The sequence below is a fragment of the Papio anubis genome, chromosome 1 (assembly GCF_008728515.1).
Source record: "Papio anubis isolate 15944 chromosome 1, Panubis1.0, whole genome shotgun sequence".
Classification (NCBI taxonomy): Eukaryota; Metazoa; Chordata; class Mammalia; order Primates; family Cercopithecidae; genus Papio; species Papio anubis.
The window spans coordinates 19,759,698-19,782,948 of record NC_044976.1 but is presented as its reverse complement, the minus strand read 5'-3'; the positions used below and the strand labels follow the sequence as shown (position 1 = coordinate 19,782,948).

General features: G+C 52.7%; 1 protein-coding gene across 6 annotated transcripts in view; it reads right to left on the bottom strand.

Annotated features, from left to right (window-relative positions):
• ALPL (alkaline phosphatase, biomineralization associated) overlaps window positions 1-23,251 on the bottom strand; it is a 69,111-nt gene that overhangs the window by 5,511 nt on the left and 40,349 nt on the right. For 2 of the 6 annotated variants that reach the window (XM_009201218.4, XM_003891274.5), the window contains exons 2-8: window positions 18,925-19,089; window positions 12,748-12,867; window positions 12,273-12,388; window positions 10,154-10,328; window positions 9,224-9,399; window positions 4,880-5,023; window positions 2,799-2,868 (exon numbers count right to left, since the gene is read on the bottom strand). In XM_009201218.4, coding sequence (XP_009199482.1) covers window positions 2,799-2,868; window positions 4,880-5,023; window positions 9,224-9,399; window positions 10,154-10,328; window positions 12,273-12,388; window positions 12,748-12,867; window positions 18,925-18,985 — 862 coding nt within the window. In that variant the 5' untranslated portion in view covers window positions 18,986-19,089. Of the gene's footprint in view, window positions 1-2,798; window positions 2,869-4,834; window positions 5,024-9,223; window positions 9,400-10,153; window positions 10,329-12,272; window positions 12,389-12,747; window positions 12,868-16,269; window positions 16,476-18,924; window positions 19,090-23,251 lie in introns of those variants that run through there. The other 4 variants (XM_031665158.1, XM_031665162.1, XM_031665163.1 and 1 more) reach the window with 4 other exon arrangements.

The window sequence follows — 23,251 nt, the reverse complement described above, 5'->3', positions numbered from 1 at the left end:
AGAGGTGTTCCATAACTTGCTATTGTCAGCTGCAAAGGGGCAGATCTGGGGTTCAAATCCATCAGTCAGTCTGCCTCCAGCCTGTAGGGCTCAGCACACAGGACTGTGGCCCCAAGGCAGTGGGCCACAGCCTGGACTCGATGGGGCTGCTAGGGTGTGTGTGCATTTACATGTTGGGTTTGAAGGGCATGGTGGCCTGTGCAGCAAAACAGCAGAAGGTTTGGAATCATTGTCCCCCCCTGCTCACTGGGCTCCGTTTTCTCACTTGTGACATAAGGAGAATGATCCGTTTCTTGCCCATGGCACAAAATTCCATGTGTCCTATGCTGGTGCTTCTGATTCTGGTGTCCTTCCAGAACATCCTGTCCTCTGTGAACGGGTACACAGCCAAACAATAGCTCCAGTGCATACAGCGTTTACTTTGTGCCACATGCTGTGAGCGCTTTGGAGCAGGCAAAAGCTAGCCTCCAAGATGGTGCCCAATAACCCCTGCCCCCTGGAATTCACGCGCTTGTGTGGTCTCCTCCCACACTAGCCTTTGTATGTAACTGAAACGACATTTCAGTGAAATGAAATGACATTTGTGTGATCTCCAAGGTTGGGGCATAAAATGCTGTAGCTTCTGTGTATATACTCTTGGATCTCTGTGGGAAGCCAGCCACCACGTGACGAGGACACTCAAGCTGCTCTACAGAGAGCAATGTGCCAAGGAACTGAGGCCTCCTGCTAACAGCCAAGACCAACTCGCCAGCCATGGGAGTGAACCGTCCAGGAAGGGCCAGCCCCAGTCAAGCCTTCAGATGACTACAACCTCATGGGAGACCCAGCTAAGCTGTCCCCAGATTCCTGACCCAAAGAAATTGAGTGAGGCAATAAATGTCTACTCTTGTTTTAAACTGTTAAGTTTTGTTTTGTGACAGGATCTCACTCTGTTGCCCAAACTGGAGTGCAGTAGCATGATCATAGCTCACTGCAGGCTCGAACTCTTGGGCTCAAGCAAGCCTCCCACCTCAGCCTCCTGAACCACCACACCTGGTTTCTTCTTTTCTCTCTTTCTCTCTCTTTCCTTCTCTCTCTCTTTCCTTCTCTCTTTCTTTCCTTTCTTTCTCTCTTTTTCTTTTTCCTTCCTTCCTTCCTCTTTCTTTCCTCTTTCTCTCTCTCTCTCTCTTTCTTTCTTTCTTTTAGATAGGGTCTTGCTCTGTCACCCCAGCTGGGGTGCAGTAGTGCAGTGGCATAATCACAACTCACTGCAGTCTCAACCTCCTGGGCTCAGGTGGATCCTCCTTCCTCAGCCTCCTGAGTAGCTGGGACTAAAGGTGTGCACCACCACACCTGGCCAGTTTTAAAAAAAAATTTTGTAGAGTTGAGGTCTCGCTATGTTGCCCAGGCTGGTCTCAAACTCCTGGGCTCAAGTGATCAACCTGCCTTGGCCTCCCAAAGTGCTAGGATTACAGGTGTGAGCCATTGTACCTGGCCTAAGTTTTTGTTTGTTTTTTGTTTTGAGACGGAGTCTCGCTCTGTCGCCCAGGCTGGAGCACAGTGGTGCGATCTCGGCTCACTGCAAGCTCCGCGTCCCAGGTTGACACCATTCTCTTGCCTCAGCCTCCTGAGTAGCTGGGACTACAGGCACCTGCCACCACGCCAGGCTAATTTTTTGTAATTTTAGGAGAGACGGGGTTTCACTGTGTTAGCTAGGATGGTCTCGATCTCCTGACCTCGTGATCTGTCCACCTCGGCCTCCCAAAGTGCTGGGATTACAGGCGTGAGCCACCGTGCCCGGCCTGCACCTGGCCTAAGTTTTGAGATAGTTTGTTACACAGCAACAGATAACTTATACAACACAAGTTCATGTCATGCTCATGACAACCCAGGGGCTGTCTCCAGCCCCATCACTATCTCCATTTTATGGGAGAGTCACTATCCCTACTTTATAGAAGAGGAAACTGAGGCAGAGAGAGGAGAAATCACTTGCCCAAGGTCACACAGCTTAGAGGTGGTAGAGCTGGATTTGAACCCGGCACTCTGGCTCTAAGATCCATGAGCAAAACCAGCATGATGCACGGGTGCATGCACAGCCCGTGTGGTACTGGGTATGTGCCGTGTGAGCCAGGCAAGCAAGAGGCTGTGTGTATGTGTCTGGAGGACCCACCAGGTGCACAGCTCTGAGCCCATAACCTCTAATGACACCCAGGACGTGGAGCTGTGTTCCTTGGGAAATGTCTGCAGGAGATTTTGCAACCACTTGCTTGGCACTACAGGCAGCTGGAAAAGAAGACCCAGATAGCTGCGTGGTGGTGCTCAGGGCCTCATCCCACCAGACCTGAAGCTGCCCCTGTGCCCTCACCACCTGCTCCCCACTGCCTGGGGAGGAGGGCAATCATCAGGATGGGCAGAGATAACTTGGCTGGCTTCTGCCCTGTCCATGCACACAGTAGAGCTGACTCCAGGTCCCAGGCTCCATAGCCCAGGAGCCGTTAAGTCCCAGTTCCCAGCCAGGGATCCAACTTGCCTGGGCCGTACCCCTGTCGGCTGTGCCACATGCCGTGTGCCACTCCCCTCTTTGAGCTTCAGTTTCTTCTTGTGCGCAGTGGGGCTAATCCCCCTGCACAGCCAGCAGATTTCAGGCCTAATTCCAGGAATCAGAACCTCCTTCCTTGCTTCTCCCAGGTCCTGGAGCCCAAGGGTAGAGGCCCCTAAGTGAGTGTCAGGCTGGGGCCTTGTCCCCAGGTGCTGGCCACACACAGCCTTGGCCACCAGGCTCCAAGCCATGCATCCTCCACTCCACTCCCTCCACTTACCCAATAGGTAGTCCACATTGTGGGGGTCAAGGGTCAGGAGTTCCGTGCGGTTCCAGATGAAGTGGGAGTGCTAGGAGGAAGGGCTGTGTCAGCACATGCCGGGAGCTAGGGAGAGTCGGAAGGACTGACCCCAGCAGCTACCGGAGTCTGAGGCCTTTACTTATTTCCTTCCTTCACTTAAAAATCCCTCCCTGAGGACCCACCATCCCTGACCTCAAGAAATGATGAATCAATAGCACATTATAATGTATAATGCAAGGGGATGAGAATTCTGATAGAGCCCAGGGAGGCCGTGAGCCCAGACACAGGACCAGGGAGGGCTTCCTGGTGGAGGTGATGTTCTAATGGGGCCCTGGAGGACAAGTGGGAATTTAACAGCCTGGGGTCAGGAAGGCTATCCCAGGAGGGAGGGATCACGGGGCAAAGAAGAGCCAGGCACAGGTCTCCAGAGGCCTCGAGGGCTGACAGGCCTGGGCTGTGTTTTCCGGAGGCTGTGGAGTGCCAGGGAGGAAGCAAAGCCCTAGTTCTGCTTTGGGGGCCCCATCTAGGACGGGAGATAAAGGTGGGGCTGTTTCCCCAGGAATAAAGTCCATGGAAAGAAGCCAGCCAGGCCAGGCCTGGAGAGGGCACCATGTTGGCCTGGACCAAGGGTCCCAGCACTGCCAAGGATCTGCTGTGTGCCCTTAGGAGACCCCCTGCCTTCTCTTGGCAATGACCATGGGATCGGTGGCTTTTCAAGCCTCAGGGGCTGTTGTGGGGAGCAGGGCGGAGAGGCTCAGAAAGTGGGGCTTTGCCGCCCCCGGCCCCTGCTTCCTGGAGGTGACTCTCCTGTGCTGTCTCCAAGGTTGTTCCCGTTACTCCCTCTTTACAGATAAGGGCAGTGAGGCGCACAGACCATGTAGCCACCGAATGGTAAAGGTGAAACTGACTCTGAGACCCACTCTTAAGGCATGATTTTCTAGGGATGTGGGGCCTACATGGGACCTGACTGATACCCAATGTGGCCAGGCTTGGGGCCATGGTGTAGACGCTCTCTCCCCATCTTAGAGGCTTAGACCGAGCTCCAGGGTAAGCTGGGCAAGGAGGTTGAAACTCTGGCCCCATGTGCCACGTAGAGAAACTGAGGCTGGTGTCTCTCTGGCTTGAGCTGGGAGGGGGCTCTGGCCCAGCCTGAGCTGACTCAGAAGGGATGGAAAAGGTTCAAAGTCACTCCGTCCCACACCCCCATTGACCCCACAGGGCCCTTCCCTAGTCCCTACCCCCACCTTGTTCTTGGCTCAGCCTCATTCCACGAAGCCTCCCCAGGGGCCAGTCCTGGAACTCGCAGAAACCCAACCCCAGAGTGACATCAAAGTGGCTGCCAGGCTACTCCCCACTGTCTTCAGCCCTGACCACAGTCATTTCCAGACCCCAGCTGCCCCAGGCCCGCAGGCCAGCAGCTCAGATTTAAAGGGCCAGAGGCCGCTCCAAGGAGCCGGCGCTTGGGGTCCTTCTGGAGGTGCCTCCAGCCTCCCTTCCCCGATCCATTCCGTCCCCCAGCCAAGGGGGACTCACTGTGGAGGGCTTCCCTGCTCCCTCTGTGGCTTGCACACTGGGGCCAACCATGTCCTCCCCTGATCCATACAGTGCTGCCTCTTCCCTGCGCCCTCCTACTTGCCCAGGGCTTCTTGGCCCCTCCTTGTGGTCTGTCCCCCCAGGGTGCCTACAGAGCCAGGCATCCCCCATGCAGGCACACAGCGTTCCACGTTTCCTTGGCCATCTGGCTCAGCCTCTGTCTCACGCATGCCCCACCAGGGGCCTACATACAACAGGTGCTCAGGGTGACTGAATGTCGACGCAGGTTATTCCCTGGCCCAGCCTCCTCCTCACCGTCCACCTCTCTCTCGTGTCCCCTCCAAGGGAAGGAAATGATCAGTCACCGACTATCTACCGCTTGTATATCTCTTAGTCCATTTGAGCCCCTGGAGGGAAGAATTCTGATGCCCTTTCTATAGAGGACAACAGAGCTTCAGAGTGGGGGTCACACAGCCTCTCACCATCAAAGGCCACCTCGGCAGCCACATGGCCCCAACACAGGCTACCTTGTGTCTCGGTTTGAAGCTCTTCCAGATGTTAACGAGGTCCAGGCCGTCCAGCCTCGTGCCCCTGGCTTTCTCGTCAATCTCATACTCCACATCAGTTTTATTCTTGGGGTACATGTATTTCCGGCCACCCCCCATGATCACCTAAAAGAGACAGGAGCCATCACTTCTGCAGGGTTCCAAGATGCCCAGAAGCCCCAGTGACCTCGGCTTGGAACCTGGACTCCTGGAGTCCCTGGGGACAGTGTGGACACTTTCCCAGCCTGGTGAGCCAGGCCTCAGTCCTCTCTGGGCCTTACTTGTCCACTGTGGGGAGATGAAACCATGAGTCTCTCGGGACTGTGGTTTGGCGCTTCTAGGGATATTGGAGGAGCTGATAACTTACCTTACTTGGCTTCCTGCAATCCACATAACTCCCACTTGAATAAGAATCAGACCATCAGATTTGGTGTGAAGTTGAGTCAGAATGTATCTTAAATGTGTGTCAGGCACTAAACACTTAAGATACATTCTGACTCAACTTCATACCGAGGCTGCAACAAACCCTGGTCACCTGTTTTCCAACTAAAAAAATGGGCACAGAAATGGGTTTTTTCCCCTGAAGGCCACACAGCCAGGAAGTGGCAGATTCAGGATTCAAACCCAGGGCTTTTCCAGCTATGGCACTAGGGCCCTGCTGTATTCATGTAGCAGAGGGCAGGGACTCCCGGAGCCTCCTCTCCCACGGTGAGAGGCTGAATGCGTGCAGGGAGAGGCTCCAGCCAGGGAGGTCTTTGGGGCAGCCCACAGCTGGGAGCCAGCCCACCGCAGCCTGGGCAAACAGCGGGGCCGGGCCTCATGGCTGTGTAGTCACCACCAGGCTAATTTTACCCACCGGCTGGTGTGTGCGGGCAGACGAACGCGGGACTGTTTGTTTTCCTTGGGAGTCCATGTTTGAAGTCCTGACTATTTTTAAAATAGGGCCAAGAGCATAACAGCAGCCGCCTGCGGTGACCACCACACTAGTGTTCTCTTGTCACCGCGGGCGCCAGCCCGGGCCACTGCCCCTGGCTGACACCTTGGGAGTGCAGAGCCTGGCTGACACTGGGCCCAGATCCACCATTCCAGGCCTGCACCTCATAGGTCCCCTGCTCTATCCTCCACTCTGTCTCCCACCTTAGAACCTAGGTTTTGCAGAATGCATAGAGGGCCAGGAGTACAGAATGGCAGGGGAGGTGGGAAAGGTGCCCCAGGACCAGCCTGGATCCAGGCCATGGTCATGGCCATGAGCTTTGAAGTCAGATTTAGGTTTGAACCCTGACTCTATCACCTACTAATCAAGGGCCTGCCACCTAAACTCTCTGAGCCTAGTTTTCCTATCCATAAAATGCGACTGGCTGGGCGTGGTGGCTCATGCCTGTAATCTCAGCACTTTGGGAGGCTGAGGCAGGAGGATCACTTGAAAGCAGGAGTTTGAGACCAGTCTGGACAACATGGCAAGACCCTGTCTATACAAATAAAATTTGTTTCAAAAATTAGCCGGGCATGGTGGTACAGACTGGTGATCCCAGCTATTCAAGGGACTGAGCCAGGAGGAGCACTTGAGCCCAGAAGGCTGAGACTGAAGTGAGCCGCGATCACGCCACTGCACTCCAGTCTGGGCAACAGAGCGAGACCCTGTCTCAAAAATAAAATAAAATAGGCCGGGCGCGATGGCTCACGCCTGTAATCCCAGCACTTTGGCAGGCCAAAACGGGTGGATCACCTGAGGTCCAGAGTTTGAGACCAGCCTGGTCAACATGGCGAAATCCCGTCTCTACTAAAAATACAAAAAAAAAAACTGGCCAGGCGTGGTGATGTGCACCTATAATCCCAACTACTCAGGAGGCTGAGGCAGGAGAATTGCTTGAACCCGGCAGGTGGAGGTTGCAGTGAGCCAAGATCGCACCACTGTACTCCAGACTTAGAAACAGAGTGAGACTCCATCTCAAAAGAAAAATAATGATAAATAAAATACAACTAACATCTATCCACAGAACCATCATAGGAGGAAAGGCAGTCACCCGGGGAAGTCCCCAGCACCCAGTGGGTGGCTGCCACTGGAAGGCATTTCTACTGCCAGTGGGGAGACAGGTGGTTCAGAGAGGCAGAGTCCTTGCTCTCCGCTGTAGCCAGGAGCTCAGGGAGCAGGGCGGGCTGGGAGGGGAAGGAGAAGGGGACCCCAGGTCACGGGTCCCTTGCCCCACCCCCCCAACTGTTGCCACAGAACCTGACCTCTTGGCATCTTCAGAGTGGAAACGAAGCCCCCAATCTTCCTGCAGGGAGCCTCATCGTTTCCAGCCCGGCAGCGACTTCACACGGGCTCATTAAACTTCCAAATAACAGACTTGCTGTTTGGCTTTGGGGTTTGGGTTTGTGTCTTTCTTTCTTTCTTTCTTTCTTTTTAAGCAACAGTATTTATTTTCAGGGTGGACACCAGGATTTTTGTTTCATGTACAGTCTGGGGACTGGGAGGCTTTTGGGGGGGTGTTGGTGATGGAGACGCAGGTGGGGCTGGGAGAGAAAGGAAGAGGAGGAAAGAAAGGGGTCCTCACACAGGTCCTCCCTCCTCATTCACTCCCTGGCTTGTGCCCCCTGACGTGGCCCCTGTGACCCCCCTCCTCATCTCCTACCCCCTCACCCGAAACATCTTCCCTCCCCTCCAATTTCCTTCAAGTTCCTGTCCCCTGCTCAGGCTGTCCCTGACAAACCCCTCTGAGGAGCAGTCCCCATGTAATTATACCCTGTGCCTGTATAACAAATGTTCTCACATCCATGACCTCATCACGGCCTCCCACGGCCCTGGGAGCAGGCAAGTGTGGCTCTCTGTTCCTGCTGCACAGGTGGGGAAACCGAGGCACAGGGAGGGGAAGGGACTCACCCCAGGCCATGTGTCGGGTGAAGGCAAGCCAGGATGAGTGGCTTGGCCTCAGATGTCTGCTCACTGAAAGGGGCCAACAGCACTGTGTGTCCTGAAAGGGGGTACTTCATCCACCATGCTGGGAAAAGGGCAGACATGGGTCTCTACTGTAGAGGGGCCAAGTGGCCCCCAGAAATTTGTGGGGGCAGTGTATGGAGGGCTGAAGGCAGGTGAGTTTGTCTGGTGGTGGAGAGAAAGAGGTGAGGCATAGCTGGGTGGGGGGGCTTTCTCTGCCCCTCACCGAATCCTCATTCCAGGCTCAAGGGGCAGAAGTCCCCAGATTGCCTCAGCAGTCCCCCACAGTAGGCAATAAAAGCCTGAAAAGGAACGAGCCGGGCGTTCTCACTTAAGAACAGAGAGTAGGCCGGGCGCGGTGGCTCACGCCTGTAATCCCAGCACTTCGGGAGGCCGAGGTGGGCGGATCACAAGGTCAAGAGATCGACACCATCCTACCTAACACGGTGAAACCCCATCTCTACTGAAAATACAAAAAATTAGCCGGGCGTGGTGGTGCGTGCCTGTAGTCCCAGCTACTCAAGAGGCTGAGGCAGGAGAATGGCGTGAACCCGGGAGGCGGAGCTTGCAGTGAGCCGAGATCGTGCCACTGCACTCCAGCCTGGGTGACAGAGGGAGACTGTCTCAAAAAAAAAAAGAAAAGAACAGAGAGCAAGCGTCACATGGATGACTTCTGCCTCATGAGTCAGCTCAGTTTGTTGAAGTGTGTTTCAGGGCAAGGCCGTGTGGCTCCTGCATAAGTGCCACCACCTTCTGGGCACTCGCTAGGCCTCAGGTCTTGTGCTGAGCTCCACAGGGATTACCTTAATCAGTTCTTGGCATAAGCTTATGAGGCAGGCACAGTTCACAAAGGAGTTGTGAAAGGGAAGCCTCAGAGAGGTTAAGTAACTGACCCAAGGTCACACAGCTAGCAAAACGCAGGGCGAGGTCTGGAACTCGAATTTTAAACAAGAGAGCTGGCACTAACCAACCACTGTACACACCAGCTCTTTGCTGGGCATGCTGGTGGTTGAGTGTACAGAAATGTGCCCATCTGTGCCCATGTGAATGTGCAGGGCAGGCAGACGCCACTTGGCCACCACCACCTCCCTGTGTAGTGGGGGCCAGAGGTGGGCACAGCACCAGGTTCCAATTTATGGAATCATCCCTGGGTGCCTGGTTCTTGGGGTGTGGTGGCGGTCACATGAGGGTTCACCCCGCAGCCCCACCGCAGAGAAATCCCACAGTGCCTGCCTGCCCAACCGCAAATCCCCTAATGGGCTGGGAGCCTCCCAGGTGTGTGGGGAGCCAGGCCAGGCTGCTTTCTCCGGGCCAGCCTGGGCCTGAGGCCTCCTGCCCACCAGAGGCCCCGCCTTGCCCCCGTCCTTGCCCGGCTGCCCCCGAGCACTCACGTCAATGTCCCTGATGTTATGCACGAGCTGGTAGGCGATGTCCTTGCAGCCCTGGCTCAAGGCCTCAGGAGGCATCTCGTTGTCCGAGTACCAGTCCCGGTCAGCTGAGTGGGCATAGGCGGCGCTGGGGGTGGCATGGTTCACTCTCGTGGTGGTTACAATGCCCACAGATTTCCCTGGGGTGCAGGAGGGGCAGGTTCGGCTTTATCCACAGATCAGGGTGTCCCAGCTGCCTCCTCCCTCCCCCTCCCCCTCCCCGCTAAAGACAGGCCCCCCTTCAGTTCGGAGGATTGCCTGGTCTCAGTCTCCCCACCCACAGCAGTAGGTGTCTGGCAGTGGCTGCTAAGTAGCTGAGCAGCTGGAACACTGCCTCTGGGACCCTCTCCCCTCATCCCGAAGGCCCTTGAGATGTGAGCACCCGGGCTGGAGTCCTCCCCTTCATCAAGGCGCCCACAGGACCCCTGAGGGATCTCAAGTGGACTGTGGCTCTGTCACCTGCGTGTTGGCCTTGTCACCTGTGTTTTGGCCTTGGCCCCTGACTAAAGCTCCTGGGGGCACGGGCTGGGCCTCCCAATTCTGAGGAGGGAAGGGGTGTGGCTGTGGACTGCACCCCACAGGCTAGCCCTGGGCTGACCTCTCCCTCCTCACACCAAACCTACGAGGGTTTTATGTTCCCACCCGTTTTATAGTCAAATGAAGAATCAACTCAGGGAAATGAACTGGGAGGAGAACCCAGCACTGAGTGAAGCCTGAACCCCCAGCCTCCCCTGTCATGGAAGGAACCCCATGGATATTACAGACTCCCAGACATCATAGCTGGGAGCCCCGCAGAGAAGCCTTCTCTAGCCCCTTCCCGTGACAGAGTCGGAAAGACTGAGGCCCGGACAGGCCATGAAGCTCACCCTGCTCCCCGCTGCTCCCTGCACTCACCAGCGTCCTTGGCCCAGCGCAGGATGGAGGTGACCTCGTTCCCCTGGGTGGTGTTGCACCGGGAACGCTCGGTGGCTGCGCTCACCCCCACGGTGCCCTCGTTGGCCTTCACCCCACACAGGTAGGCGGTGGCGGTGCCGGCGCTGTCAGGGACCTGGGCATTGGTGTTGTACGTCTGCAGGTGGGAGAGGAGGGTCAGGAGATGGCCAGGACTTCGCCCCTACAGCCACCCACCCCGCCTCCACTCACACCATGGGGACTGGGGCGTGAAGAACCAGAGAGGACCCCATAGCCTTGATCAGGCCCACTGAAGCCCCCAAGAGCCACAGGACTACCTATCTGCCTGCTTCCTGCCGTCATTCCCTGCACCCTGGCAGCACTGGGGCGGGACCCCAGCTCTCCAAAGTACGGAGAAGTGTCCGGCAGAGGAGTGGGGCTCAGGTGGGGTCAGCAGTGGCCTCTCTCTGGGCCTGGGGCTGCAGGAGCCAGTGAGGGGTTGGGGAGCAGGGGAGTCCTGGAGAAGGGAGAGGGAGGGGCCTTCTTGAAGGAGTGGGGGTCCTAGGGATAGGATAGTGAAAGTGAGGGGAGGGGGACTGGGGAAGGGAAAGGTGGGGCCAAGACCAGCTCTGATTTCTCTGCCACCTGCCCTATGGCCACCCTCACAGGGTTGCCCTACATCCAGATGTTTAGCAGAGACCCCGAAACTATTTGCCTGTCTCCCTTCCCCACCAGCCTGAGAGCGCCTTGAAGGCACAGAAGGCACCACAGTCCCCACTACTCCCCCAGAAGTGAGCCTGGGGCCTGACCCAGGGTGTGGAGGTTATTACATAATGCCACTATCACCACCACCAATAACAATAGCTACCCGGCAGTGCACACTGCCTTGAACAACCTAGGTCAGTACAGGCATACCTCATTTTAGTGTACTCCACAGACACTGTGTTTGCTACAAATTGAAGATCTGTGGCAACCCCGTGTCAAGCAAGTCCATCAACATTATTTTTTCCAACAACATGGCTCACTTCATTAGTGTTTTTTAGCAATAGCATATTTTTAAATTAAGGTATATATGTTTTTTTAGACATAATGCTGTCCTACACTTAAAAGACTACTGTAGGGTGCAAACATAACTTTTATATGCACTGGGAAACCAGAAAATGTGTGACTTGCTTCATTACAATATTTGCTTTATTACAGTGGTCTGGAACCAAACCCAAAGTGTAGCTGAGGTATGCCTATAGCTTAATTAACTTCACGAACCACCTCAGAAAAGAATGAATGACCTAGAACTTCATGCAAAAGCGTATACAGGCCAGGCACGGTGGCTCATGCCTGTAATCCTAGCACTTTGGGAGGCCCACGTGGGCGGATCACCTGGGGTCAGGAGTTCGAGACCAGCCTTGCCAACAGGTTGAAACCCCGTCTCGACTAAAAATACAAAAATCAGCTGGGCATGGTGGTGCGTGCCTGTAATCCCAGCTACTCGGGAGGCTGAGGCAGAAGAATCACTTGAACTCAGGAGGCGGAGGTTGCAGTGAGCTGAGGTCATGCTACTGTACTCCAGCCTGGAAGACAGAGTAAGACTGTCTCAAAAAAAAAAAAAAAAAAAAAGTAAAAAGCATATACAGGCCAGGTATGGTGGCTCACGCCTATAATCCCAAGACTGGGAGGCCAAGGCTGGAGGATCGCTTGAGCCCAAGAATTAGAGATCCCCATCTCTACAAAAAAATTAAAACATTATCCAGATGTGGTGGTGCACACCTGTAGTCCCAGCTACTCAGGAGGCTGACGTGGGAGGATGGCTGGAGCCCAGGAGTTGAAGACTGCAGTGAACTATGACTGCACCACTGCACTGCAGCCCGGGCAACAGAGCAAGACCCTCTCTCTAAACACACACACACACACACACACACACGCAGGCACAGTGATGCTATGGTGTCAGAAGTCAGGAGGGTGGCTGCTGCAGGTGGGGAGTGAGCTTGGGCATGGAGGGGGGTCAGGGGACCTCTGGCTGCTGTCATGTTGGGATGCTCGACCTGGATACTGGTTATACAGACCGGACCTGGGCTTGGGGATGCTGGTTATACAGACCTGAACTGGGCTTGGGGATGGGGCTCACCTTGGAGAGGGCCACGAAGGGGAACTTGTCCATCTCCAGCCTGGTCTCCTCCCCAGGGTTGTGGTGGAGCTGACCCTTGAGGATGCGGGTGGCCGTCACTGTGGAGACGCCCATCCCTGCGGTGGGGAGTGGGGGCCTCAGTCTCTCGTGCTCCTGCCTCTCCAATCAGCCTACTTGGGTACCCAGAAGTTCTCTAGTTTGGTACCAAGGCAGGCTCGGGCAGTTGGCACCGGGCATGGCTCTGTAAATGTCAGGGAGTAGCCCCTCTCTCCCTTACCTCCCAGATCCTCAGGGGGCTAGCTGGCAGAGCAGGCCTCTTGAATCCACAGCCTGGCCCCTCATCCTTTTAAACACCCTTCCTCCCGAGCCCCTAGCCCCTTCAACGCAGCCCCCTTCAACTCAGCCTGGCTCCCTGGGCTCCTAGCTAGGTGTCCTGTCTCCCCACCCCCTGCCCCCACAGGCCCCCGGGCCTCACCATCTCCCAGGAACATGATGACATTCTTAGCCACGTTGGTGTTGAGCTTCTGAAGCTCCAGGGCATATTTCAGTGTCTCTTGCGCTTGGTCTCGCCAGTACTTGGGGTCTTTCTCTTTCTCTAAACAGAGAGAGACACAGTTACTTGGCAGGGTGAGGACAGCCTCCCATCTCCAGACATACAGATCCCCCCACTTCTGATTGCTCAGGCTGGAATGCCTGAACTTGGAGGAGGGTGCAATAGTTGTGCCCCCAGACAACACACCTGTGGTTTATAAATATGTGCCATCCAGATCCTCCAGAAAAGCCCGTGGACCCTGGGGTCTTCCGCTCACATCTCAGAATGAAGAAACCAAGGCTCAGAGACAACGAGCGACTTGCCCAAGGCCACGCAGCACAGACAGACACTGGCAGGGCTGGGCTTGGCTCCAAAGCCCATGCTCATTCCTTCTACCCAGTAGGGAGATGAGCTGCTAAGGCAGCAAATGAATTGTGCTAGCACAATTAAGAGAGTAATGTTTAACCTATTCAATAAACTCCTTCCAGCAGCAGGGGTCCCCTGATGTAGCCAGCCATCAATTATAAACTCTGCTTAGCTTATTCATTAAAGTAGGCTCAGCAGGAACCTGACTTGGTGGCAGAGTTAATAGCAGTGCTGGAAAGCGAAGCTTGCCTTTTGCTTAATGTGTCAAATTCAAAGGAGCCAGGTGGTCTCACTCTTGTTAGTTCTAGATTAGTTATCAAGGATGACATTCTGCATCTCTCATCACCCGCCTCCATCCCTCTTGGCTGATAATGACTTCTGGATGGGGCTTTATGGTTTTGAGATAAAATGAGAACTAAGAACACTTCTTTCTCTCTCCCTCTTTCTCACGTGTGTGTGTCCAGCAACAAATCCACAGCTTTAGTGCCAGACAGACCTCAACTAAAACCCCAGCTGCCGGGCGTGGTGACTCACGCCTGTAATCCTAGCACTTTGGAAGGCCAAGGCAGGCGGATCGCCTGAGCTCAGGAGTTCAAGACCAGCTTGGGCAACATGGTGAAACCCCATCTCTACCGAAATACGAAAAATTAGCCAGATGTGGCGGTGTGCACCTGTAGTCCCAGCTACTCAGGAGGCTGAGGCAGGAGAATTGCTTGAACCCGGGAGGCGGAGGTTGCAGTGAGCCGAGATCACGCCACTGCACTCCAGCCTGGGCAAGAGAGAGAGACTCTGTCTCAAAAACAAACAAAAAAAACCCCAGTTGCTCCAAGTACTAGCTATGTCACCTCCCTGAGCCTCAGTCTCTTCCCCTGTCAAATGACATTGCTGGCACCATCCCCTCAGGGTCACTCTAAGGACTGGGCTGAATAAGGCAAGTGACACACCTGACCCATAGGAGAGGCTCAAAAATTGCCTCCTACCCCCATTATCCCATCTCCAGGGCTGGACCAGGATCCTGGCTATGAGAGCTAGAGTCCCTCCCAGAGTCTGCGGGGCCCCTCTCTGTCCCGGGGCCCTATCAGATCTGGTCGGAAGCCTAGAGAGGAGGCTCCCTAGCGGCTTCCTCTTTTGAGGCCTCCCACTGCACAGAATGGGAAGCGAGATCAGGAGGAGTGGGAGGGTCTTGTCCAAGGCCATGTAGCATGTCTGTGGGCTGGGGACACAATTCTCATCTTTTGGCCCAGCTCCGACATGTGCCTGGCTCTTGGGGTGGGGTGGGTGAAGAACAGCCCTCCTTCCTCACACACGCACCGGCTCTGGGCGAGATGCCAGGGGCCCCCAACACGGCTTCTCTTATTCCTCCCAACTGCCTTGGTGGGTGGGCACCAGTGTCTCCTCCACATTAGGAAATGGAGAGCCTGAGATCAGGGCCCCAGTGGGAGAACTGGAAACTCACGCGTTGCCGTGGCTCTGCCCCAGCCTATGACAGCACAGGCGAGAAGCGGGCACGATGCTGCAATGCACCTCTAGCCTTGGATCCAAGCACACCCCAACACCCCTCCCCAAGAGGCCTCCCCTTACGTCGCCACCACTCCAATCCCTCAGCCCACTGCCTTCACCCTGACAGCCCCAGGTCCACCCTCTCTCTTCTGGAAGTGTCTGCTGAGGGCATCAATTTCAGACATCCCCAAGCAGTCCCCACTGGGAATCGGGAGCACCTTGGCCCTTCTGCCCGACAGGGTGCCTTTGGACAAGAGTTTCCGCCCCAGGAAATGGGAGACCCGTAGCTATCCACGAGTAGTTCTAGGATGACATGAGATAAAGTCTGGGCAAGGCTGGGGCCAAGGGCTTTGCTCGGAGGTCCCCCAGGCCCAGGATGGTTCCAACCTCCCTCCTGCCTTCCTCAAAACACCCCACGGTGCTGTTGGTCATAGAGCCTCTTTGGCCAGTTGGCTGCCACTGGGTGGTGAAGACCTTCCACCCACCCTGACCGCCGACAACCTGTCCCTGCCTTAACAGCTTGGAGTCCCGGGGCCGGGCTGACATCAGCCTGCCCCACACCTGTTGCTCATGTTCAGCCCAGGCTCTGCCACCAGGTCCCCTGCTCGGTCGAGGGCTTGTTCTCTCTAGATTGGAGTCCCATGAGGGCAGAGTCCTTGTCTTTTTCACCAGAGCCACCCAGGGCCTATCCCTGAGAAGGGTTTGGAGTCTGGTTTAAGCAACGATGGCTCTGGACAACTGGATTCCAAGAGGCCATTGTTTCTGGAGACTACTAAATGATATGCGCAAATGCTCATGATAGAATGCCGGGGAAAGGGCACTGATCGGTACATACTGTATGATTCCATTTCTATGAAGCTCAAAACGGGCAAAGTGAGTCTCTGGTGACCAGTGTAAGCCTGGGCATCTCCTCTGGCTTTGGGAGGGGGTTGGCACAGGGAAGCCCACAGATGCCCCATGACCAGAAATGTTCTGTCTTGATCTGCGTGGTGGTGACACAGGTATAAATATATGTCAGAAATTTTTCATGCTATGTATTTAAGATCAGTGCCTTTTTCTGTAAGTTATACCTAACTGAAGAAAATAAAGAAGGCTGGAGTAGTGGCTCATGCCTGTAATCCCAGCACTTTTGGAGGCCATGGTGGGAGGATTGCTTGAGGCCAGGAGTTTGAGGCTATAGTAAGCCATGATTGTGCCATTGCATTCCAGCCTGGCGACAGCAGATACAAAAAGTTGAATTGCTGAACGTTTAAAGATTTTTCTTTCTTTTTTTTTTTTTTTTGAGATAGAGTCTCGCTCTGTCGCCCAGGCTGGAGTGCAGTGGCGTAATCTCGGCTCACTGCAAGCTCTGCCTCCCGGGTTCACACCATTCTCCTGCCTCAGCCTCCCAAGTAGCTGGGACTATAGGCACCCGCCACCATGCCCCGCTAATTTTTTGTATTTTTTTTTTAATAGAGACAGGGTTTCACAGTGTTAGCCAGGATGGTCTCGATCTCCTGACCTCGTGATCCGCCCACCTTGGCCTCCCAAAGTGCTGGGATTACAGGCGTGAGCCACCGCACCCAGCCGTGAAGAGTTTTCATGTTGTCACTTTTTCACCTTTTCCCTTTTCATCCATTAGTTCATCTTTCACCCAGGTGGGCTGTAAGTGCTGAGAAGGCAGGGACTCCGTGCCAGAGTGACCTTGGTCCCCCAGGGATGCAGCTGGCATCACGGGGTCTCAGAGGCAATGGCCTGAGAGCCCATCGGCTCAGGCTCGGTGCCCCATTGCACCCCATCTCCTCATCTGCTGAAATATAGCCGTCCTAAGAGAAGAGACCAACACTCACTGAGCATCCACTCCTTGCCAGACACTGTGACTATCCCATGTGATTCCTGTGATGGCACTAAGCGGGAGGAACTCTTATCCCCACTGGAGAGATGGAAACACTGGGGTGCAGGGAAGGCAAGTGGGGACTTCTAGCCACATAATGGACTGAGCCGAGGAAGGCTCTCCTGCAGCTCCAGATACAGAAATGCTGGGGAAAAAAATAGCACATAGCTTGAAAAAGGAAGAAAAGGGGAAAGGAAAATCCTCAGGAGGCAGCACTGATGAAGGAATCTAAAACCAGAGGGGCCCACAGGAGCTGATACTGAGAGGAACGCCTGGGACAGCAGGCCAGGTACAGATTCAGGTTGAAGCTGGTTTCTTTTCTTTTTTGACACGGAGTCTTGCTCTGTTGCCCAGGCTGAAGTGCAGTGGTGCAATCTCGGCTCACTGCAACCTCTGCCTCCTGGGTTCAAGTGATTCTCCTGCCTCAGCCTCCCAAGCAGCTGGGATTACAGGAGTGTGCCACTACACCCGGCTAATTTTTGTATTTTTAGTAGAGATGGGGTTTTGCCATGTTGGATAGGCTGGTCTCAAACTCCTGACTTCAAGTGATCCACCTACCTCAGCCTCCCAAAGTGCTGGGATTACAGGCGTGAGCCACCATGCCCAGCCAGAAGCTGGTTTCTTTTTAAGAGACAGAGTCTCACTCTGTCACCCAGGCTGGAGTAATTTGATTATAGCTCACCGTAATCTTGAAATCCTGGGCTCAAGTGATCCTCCCACCTCAGCCTCCCAAGTAGCTAGGACTATAAGCATGCAGCACTGTGCCCGGCTGTTTGTTTGTTTGTTTTTAGAGATGGAGGTCTCACTATGTTGCCCAGGCTGTCCTCAAACTCCCGGACTCAAGCGATCCTCCCACCTCAGCCTCCCAAAGTCCCGGGATTACAGGCGTGAGCCACCACACCAGGCCTGCCGAAGCCGTTTAAAGGTACACATTTTGCCTTGGAGCTATGGAAGGGACAGAGAAAGACAGTCATTCGTAAGAAATGTGAATTCAAGTCCAAATCTGAGCCAGGTCTAAGTGGGGATCTGAATTTATAGTGTAAGAATTGCAAACCAAGAAATTAACATAAAAACTGGCCTAGAATTAGTTGAACCCCTCATGTCCTGAAAACACCATGCCACGCTGTGGAAACACTTCCGCGTGAGTCTCCAACAGAAAAACAAAAAACTCCTGTTGAAGATGAGTTCACTAGTGAGAACTACAAATGACAAGAAAATGTGCGATCCCATGAGGGAGAATGAGCAGACAAAACCGACAGGAGACACAGCGGACCAAGACTCGGAAGAGTCCATAGGATTCATTATATTTCAAATGATCAAAGATAAAAGAAAGAACAGAAACCCCAATCAAAGAATAGTATAATATAAAAGGGAAAAGGCTGGGCACAGTGGCTCACGTCTGTAATCCCAGCACTTTGGGAGGCCAAGGCGGGCAGATCACTTGAGGTCAGGAGTTCGAGATCAGCCTGGCCAACATGATGAAACCCCATCTCTAATAAAAATACAAAAATTATCCAGGTGTTGTGGTGCACGTCTGTAATCCCAGCTACTCGGGAGGCTGAGGCAGGAGGATCACTTGAACCTGGGGGGCGAAGGCTGCAGTGAGCTGAGATCACGTCACTGCACTCCGTCCTGGGTGACAGAGTGTGAGACTCTGTCTCTGTCGCAAAAAGAAAGCATCAGGCCTCTGAGCCCCAGCTAAGCCATCATATCCCCTGTGACCTGCACGTATACATCCAGATGGCCTGAAGTAACTGAAGAATCACAAAAGAAGTGAAATTTAAATGGCCTGTTCCTGCCTTAACTGATGACATTCCACCACAAAAGAAGTGAAAATGGCGGGTCCTCGCCTTAACTGATGACATTACCTTGTGAAATTCCTTCTCCTGGCTCATCCTGGCTCAAAAAGCTCCCCCACTGAGCACCCTGTGACCCCCCACTCTTGCCCGCCAGAGAACAACCCCCATGACTGTAATTTTCCTTTACCTACCCAAATTCTATAAAACGGCCCCACCCCTATCTTCCTTCGCTGACTCTCTTTTCGGACTCAGCCTGCCTGCACCCAGGTGAAATAAACAGCCTTGTTGCTCACACAAAGCCTGTTTGGTGGTCTCTTCACAGGGATGCAAGAGAGAGAAAGAGAGGGAGGGAGGGAGAGAGGGAGGGAGGAAGGAAGGAAGGGTAAGAAGGAAAGAAAGAATAAAATATATATATATAGGAAAAGAGTGACCTATCCGATTAACACATGCAAGTAGCAGGGTTGAGGTTTCCTGCTCTGAACACTGTTTTCAGCTCTTAAATACTTTGCATGGTTCTGGGACCTTGAACATAGACACTGCCCTCACCCTACCCCATCCCTCCACCTGTGTCCCCAAGCATACCTGGCACTAAGGAGTTGGTAAGGCAGGTGCCAATGGCCAGTACTAAGAATGGTGAAATCATGGTGTACTCCAAGACCTGCTTTATCCCTGGAGCCCAGAGATGCGATCGACGCGGGTGGGAGGGGGTGGGCTGGCAGTGGTCAGATGTTAACTGATGTTCCAATCCTAGAAATTTAAAAAAGAGAAAAAGAGGCATGTGGGGCACGGCTCTAGAAATCCCTTTTTCACTCACTTAGTCATTCCTTGATTCATTCATCAAGTATTCGGTGAGCACCTATTACAGACCAGGCATGGGGCTAGACATTGGGATGCCAAACCCAGGTGGTCCCTGTCTCAGGAAGCTGAACCACGCAAACAGTTGTGTCGGTATCAACGAGTTCCATGCTGCAAAGCGGTTCCGTCCCATTTCCTAAATGAATTTCCACTTTCAATTCATCTGAAGCCCCCAACCTCCTAGAGTCCAGTCTTCTGGTGCAGTGTTTCTCAAACTGTAAAGAGAGCAAGCATCTGAATTCCCCCAAAGGCTTGTTACAACAGATTCCCGGCCCACCCGCGAGGCTCCGATTGTATTTCCAATAAGCTCCCAGGAGAGGCTGCTGCTTTGCGGACCACACCTTGAGAAGCCCTGTTCTAGAGCACTCGGTCTTCAGCCTTTTAATTACCTGTGCCCCAGGAACATCAGGGACAAAACAAAGTGTGCACCCCTTCTTTCAGGACCCCTGCATTTGCTACATTCTCTTCTAGAGCTTGTCGTTTATGGTAAGAGATATAAAAACGGTAGGAGTCACATATGTGAAAAGACTGGCTGGAAGCGTGGCTATTTCTGGGTGGTGACATCACAGACAACTGATTTTTCTTTTCCATTGTCTTTTCTGCATTTCCAAAATTTTCTTTTGTGCTGAGATACAGTATTATCTTTATACTTTTTTTAAAACATGGTTTTTTTTTTTAAAAAAAGTTGGATTGTAATTGAAGAGTTTAGGTGGAAAATAAAAAACTGGAAGGAAATACACCAAAACATTAACTGTGGTTTTCTCTGGGTGGTAGGACTATAAATGATTATTTCCTCTTTTTTTTAGGTTTTTGAATTTTCCAAGTAGCCTAAAACAAGCGTGTATTAATGGCATAAGAATGTTTTTACACTGTGGTCATCCTGTTAAATCACAACGAACAACCTCACTGGCAGCTGAGAAATGTACTAACCCTGTTGCGCATGAGTTACAAGACGAAGAATTTTAAATGGCAAGAGTTTCACTGAGAAATGTTATTGCTTCAACCAAGACCAAGATATGACACCATTTGTTGTGGGAAACGGCAGTAACACACACTCTACCATTAGAAAAGTGTTCTGACAGATAAGACACTACTCTAGTACAATTATATGTTAAGTAAAAACAAAATAAAACATTTTTAAAAAGTTGTTTAAAGAAAAAAAGCCAGGCATGGTGGTACATGCCTGTAATCCCAGCTACTTGGGAAGGTGAGGTTGGAGGAAGTTCGCTTGAGGCCAGGAGTTGGAGACCAGCCTGAGCAACACGGCGAGACCCTGTGTCTAAGAAAAATTTTTGTATTTTAATTTTTATAGATTTTCTTTTTAAAAATTCTTCCTTTTGTGAAGTCTATTCAAAGGAAAGATTTTTCTTTTTTCTTTTGTTTTTGAGATCTGGAGCCTTTGTTCTTTTGTTTCTCGCTCCAGGCTGGAGTGCAACAGCATCAACCTCGCTCATCATGAATCTCCATCCTCGGGCCAAGCAATTCTCCTGCCTCAGCCTCCCGAGTAGCTGGGACTACAGGCTTGCGCCACCATGCCTGGCCAATTTTGTATTTTTAGTAGAGATGGGGTTTTCTCCATGTTGGTCAGGGCTGGACCAACCCCCAACCTCACAGGTGATCTGCCTGCCTCAGCCTCCCAAAGTGCTGGGATTACAGGCGTGAGATGCCATGCCCGATCAAGGTTTTCTTTTTAATTTAAAAATACAGTAAAAGAAAAGAGAGAGAGAGAAAAGGAAGGAAGGAAGGAAGGAAGGAAGGAAGGAAGGAAGGAAGGAAGGAAGGAAGGAAGGAGAGGAGGAGAGAGAAAGAGAGAAAGAGCGAAAAAGAAACCACTACCACCAGAAGAAGGAATCTTGATTCAGCCTTTAAACATGTGGAGTTGCGCCCAGTTGGTGAAGTGGCCCAAGAAGCTTCAAAGGCGCGAAAACGTCTGTTCCTGCTCAGCGTCTCTTTAACCGGCGGAAGCGGCACCTGTAATTCCCATTATCTCAAGCGAGTTTTGCCCTGGCAGTCCCGTCCCGGCATGTCCGGTCCAGCGGTTCCCACCGCTGACCAACTGCTCGAGGCCGTCCTTCCGTCCCACCATCCACACCCAGCCTCTGCCACCCCCAAACATCACGTTTTGAAGGTAATACCTCCCTTTTCGACGGTAATATAATTCTTTCCTGGGCCATCTCAGCCGCCTCACCGGGAGCTTCTAAGAGTGAGGACTTTGTCTTGTTTGTCTCTGCACTCCTAGTGCCTGGCACAGTAAATATTTACATCAGTTGAACGTCAATGCCCTAAGGAAGGAGGTGGGGGGAAGGGAAGAGCCATCCAAAATTCTCTCCTCTGTGTGTGCAGGAAAGTCCAAGAGTTCGTGGAGGTCCGTAACTAGCGGAAGGTCCGCCCGCCGTTGGAGTGTAGACCGGCACAGCGCATGGGAAAACCGGCCGGACTACCAAAGCTGATCATCCGACCTGCGCCCTGGGACCCGTTTCTCTCCAGCAGAATGTGCACATCAGCCCTGTTCATAATGGCTTCAAAACGGCCTCCATCTACGGCAGGCTGGATGATACATTGTGTGTGTTCACAACACAGAAATCACCACAGACAGCAAGGAGAATGGATGACCCCCAGCTCCTCACAACATGAATGAATCCCACAAGTTAAGTTTGAGCAAAGGAAGCTAAAACCAAGAGCACTTACAGTGTGATTCCGATGATAGAAAGTATAAAAACTAACCCAGGGTGTTGGGAAACGGAATGGAGGCTCCACGTGGAGGGTATGGAAATGGGAAGGGGCTGCTGGGGTGCTGGTGCGGTTCTGTTTATGATTGATCTGGGTGGGTGGGTGCTGGTTACACAGTGGGTTCAGCTGTCAATGTATAATGCACACATTTTTCTCTACGTGTGTTTTATTTCAATAAAACAAATACTACTCTTTGGGAGCTTATATGAACAATCTATAAAGGACACCGACAAAATGAAAGCAAGCCTATGTACTGCACTCCATAGTTTATAAAGAATGTCACCATGATGTTTCACTAATAAACTATGCAGTGGACAGAAAAGGACCTATCATTTCCTTTTACAGATGAGAAAACCAAGGCTCTGGAAGGACAAGTGACTTGCCCAAGGTTACCGACAGGAAGTTGCAGAGCAGAAACCTGACCACAGGGTTCCTGATTCTGGAATGAGCAATCAGGTTACCATCAGTCACCTCCTCCAGAGGGAGGGACTGCTGTTGCTCCCAAGTGTAAAATGAGGGTTCTGATGTTTGACACATGGATAGATTCATGTAACCACCACCATCACCATCAGGACCCAGAACAGCTCTGCCACCCCAAAAATCTCCCTTGCGTTCTTTATAGTTACACAATCCGCCCATCCCTAAACCTGGCGATCCCTGATCTGTCCTCCACCACTGTGTTTTTGATAGGTATGGTATTAAATCCACAGACCAATGTGGGAGGGTTTACGTCTCTAGCACGTGGAGTCGCCCACTCATTCAGTCAGAGTTCTTCAGTTCTATCAGCACTCTGTAGTCTTCCGCCTGTAGATCTTGGATATGTTTTGTTAGGTTTATACCTATAGGTTCCATCGTGTAATGGTTAGTACTCTGGACTCTGAATCCAGATTTATACCTATGAATTTCGCTTTTTGGGGAACTATTGTAAATGGCAATGTTTCTGAAATTGTTCATTACTAGTACATAAAAATACTACTGAGTCAAGCGCGACGGCTCACACCTGTACTCCCAGCACTTTGAGAGGCTGAGGCGGGTGGATCACTTAAGGTCAGGCATTTGAGACCAGTCCGGCCAACATGGTGAAACTCTTTGTACTAAAAATACAAAAATTAGCCGGGCATGGTGGTGTGCACCTGTTATCCCAGTTACTTGAGAGGCTGAAGCAGGAGAATCGCTTGAACCCGGGAGGTGGAGTTTGCAGTGAGCTGAGATCGAGATTGCACTACTGCAATCCAGCCTGGGCGACAGAGCAAGACTCCATCTCAAAAAAAAGAGAAAAAGAAAAAGAAAAAAGCATTCAGCCTTTCAGCATTTGGGGTGGTCT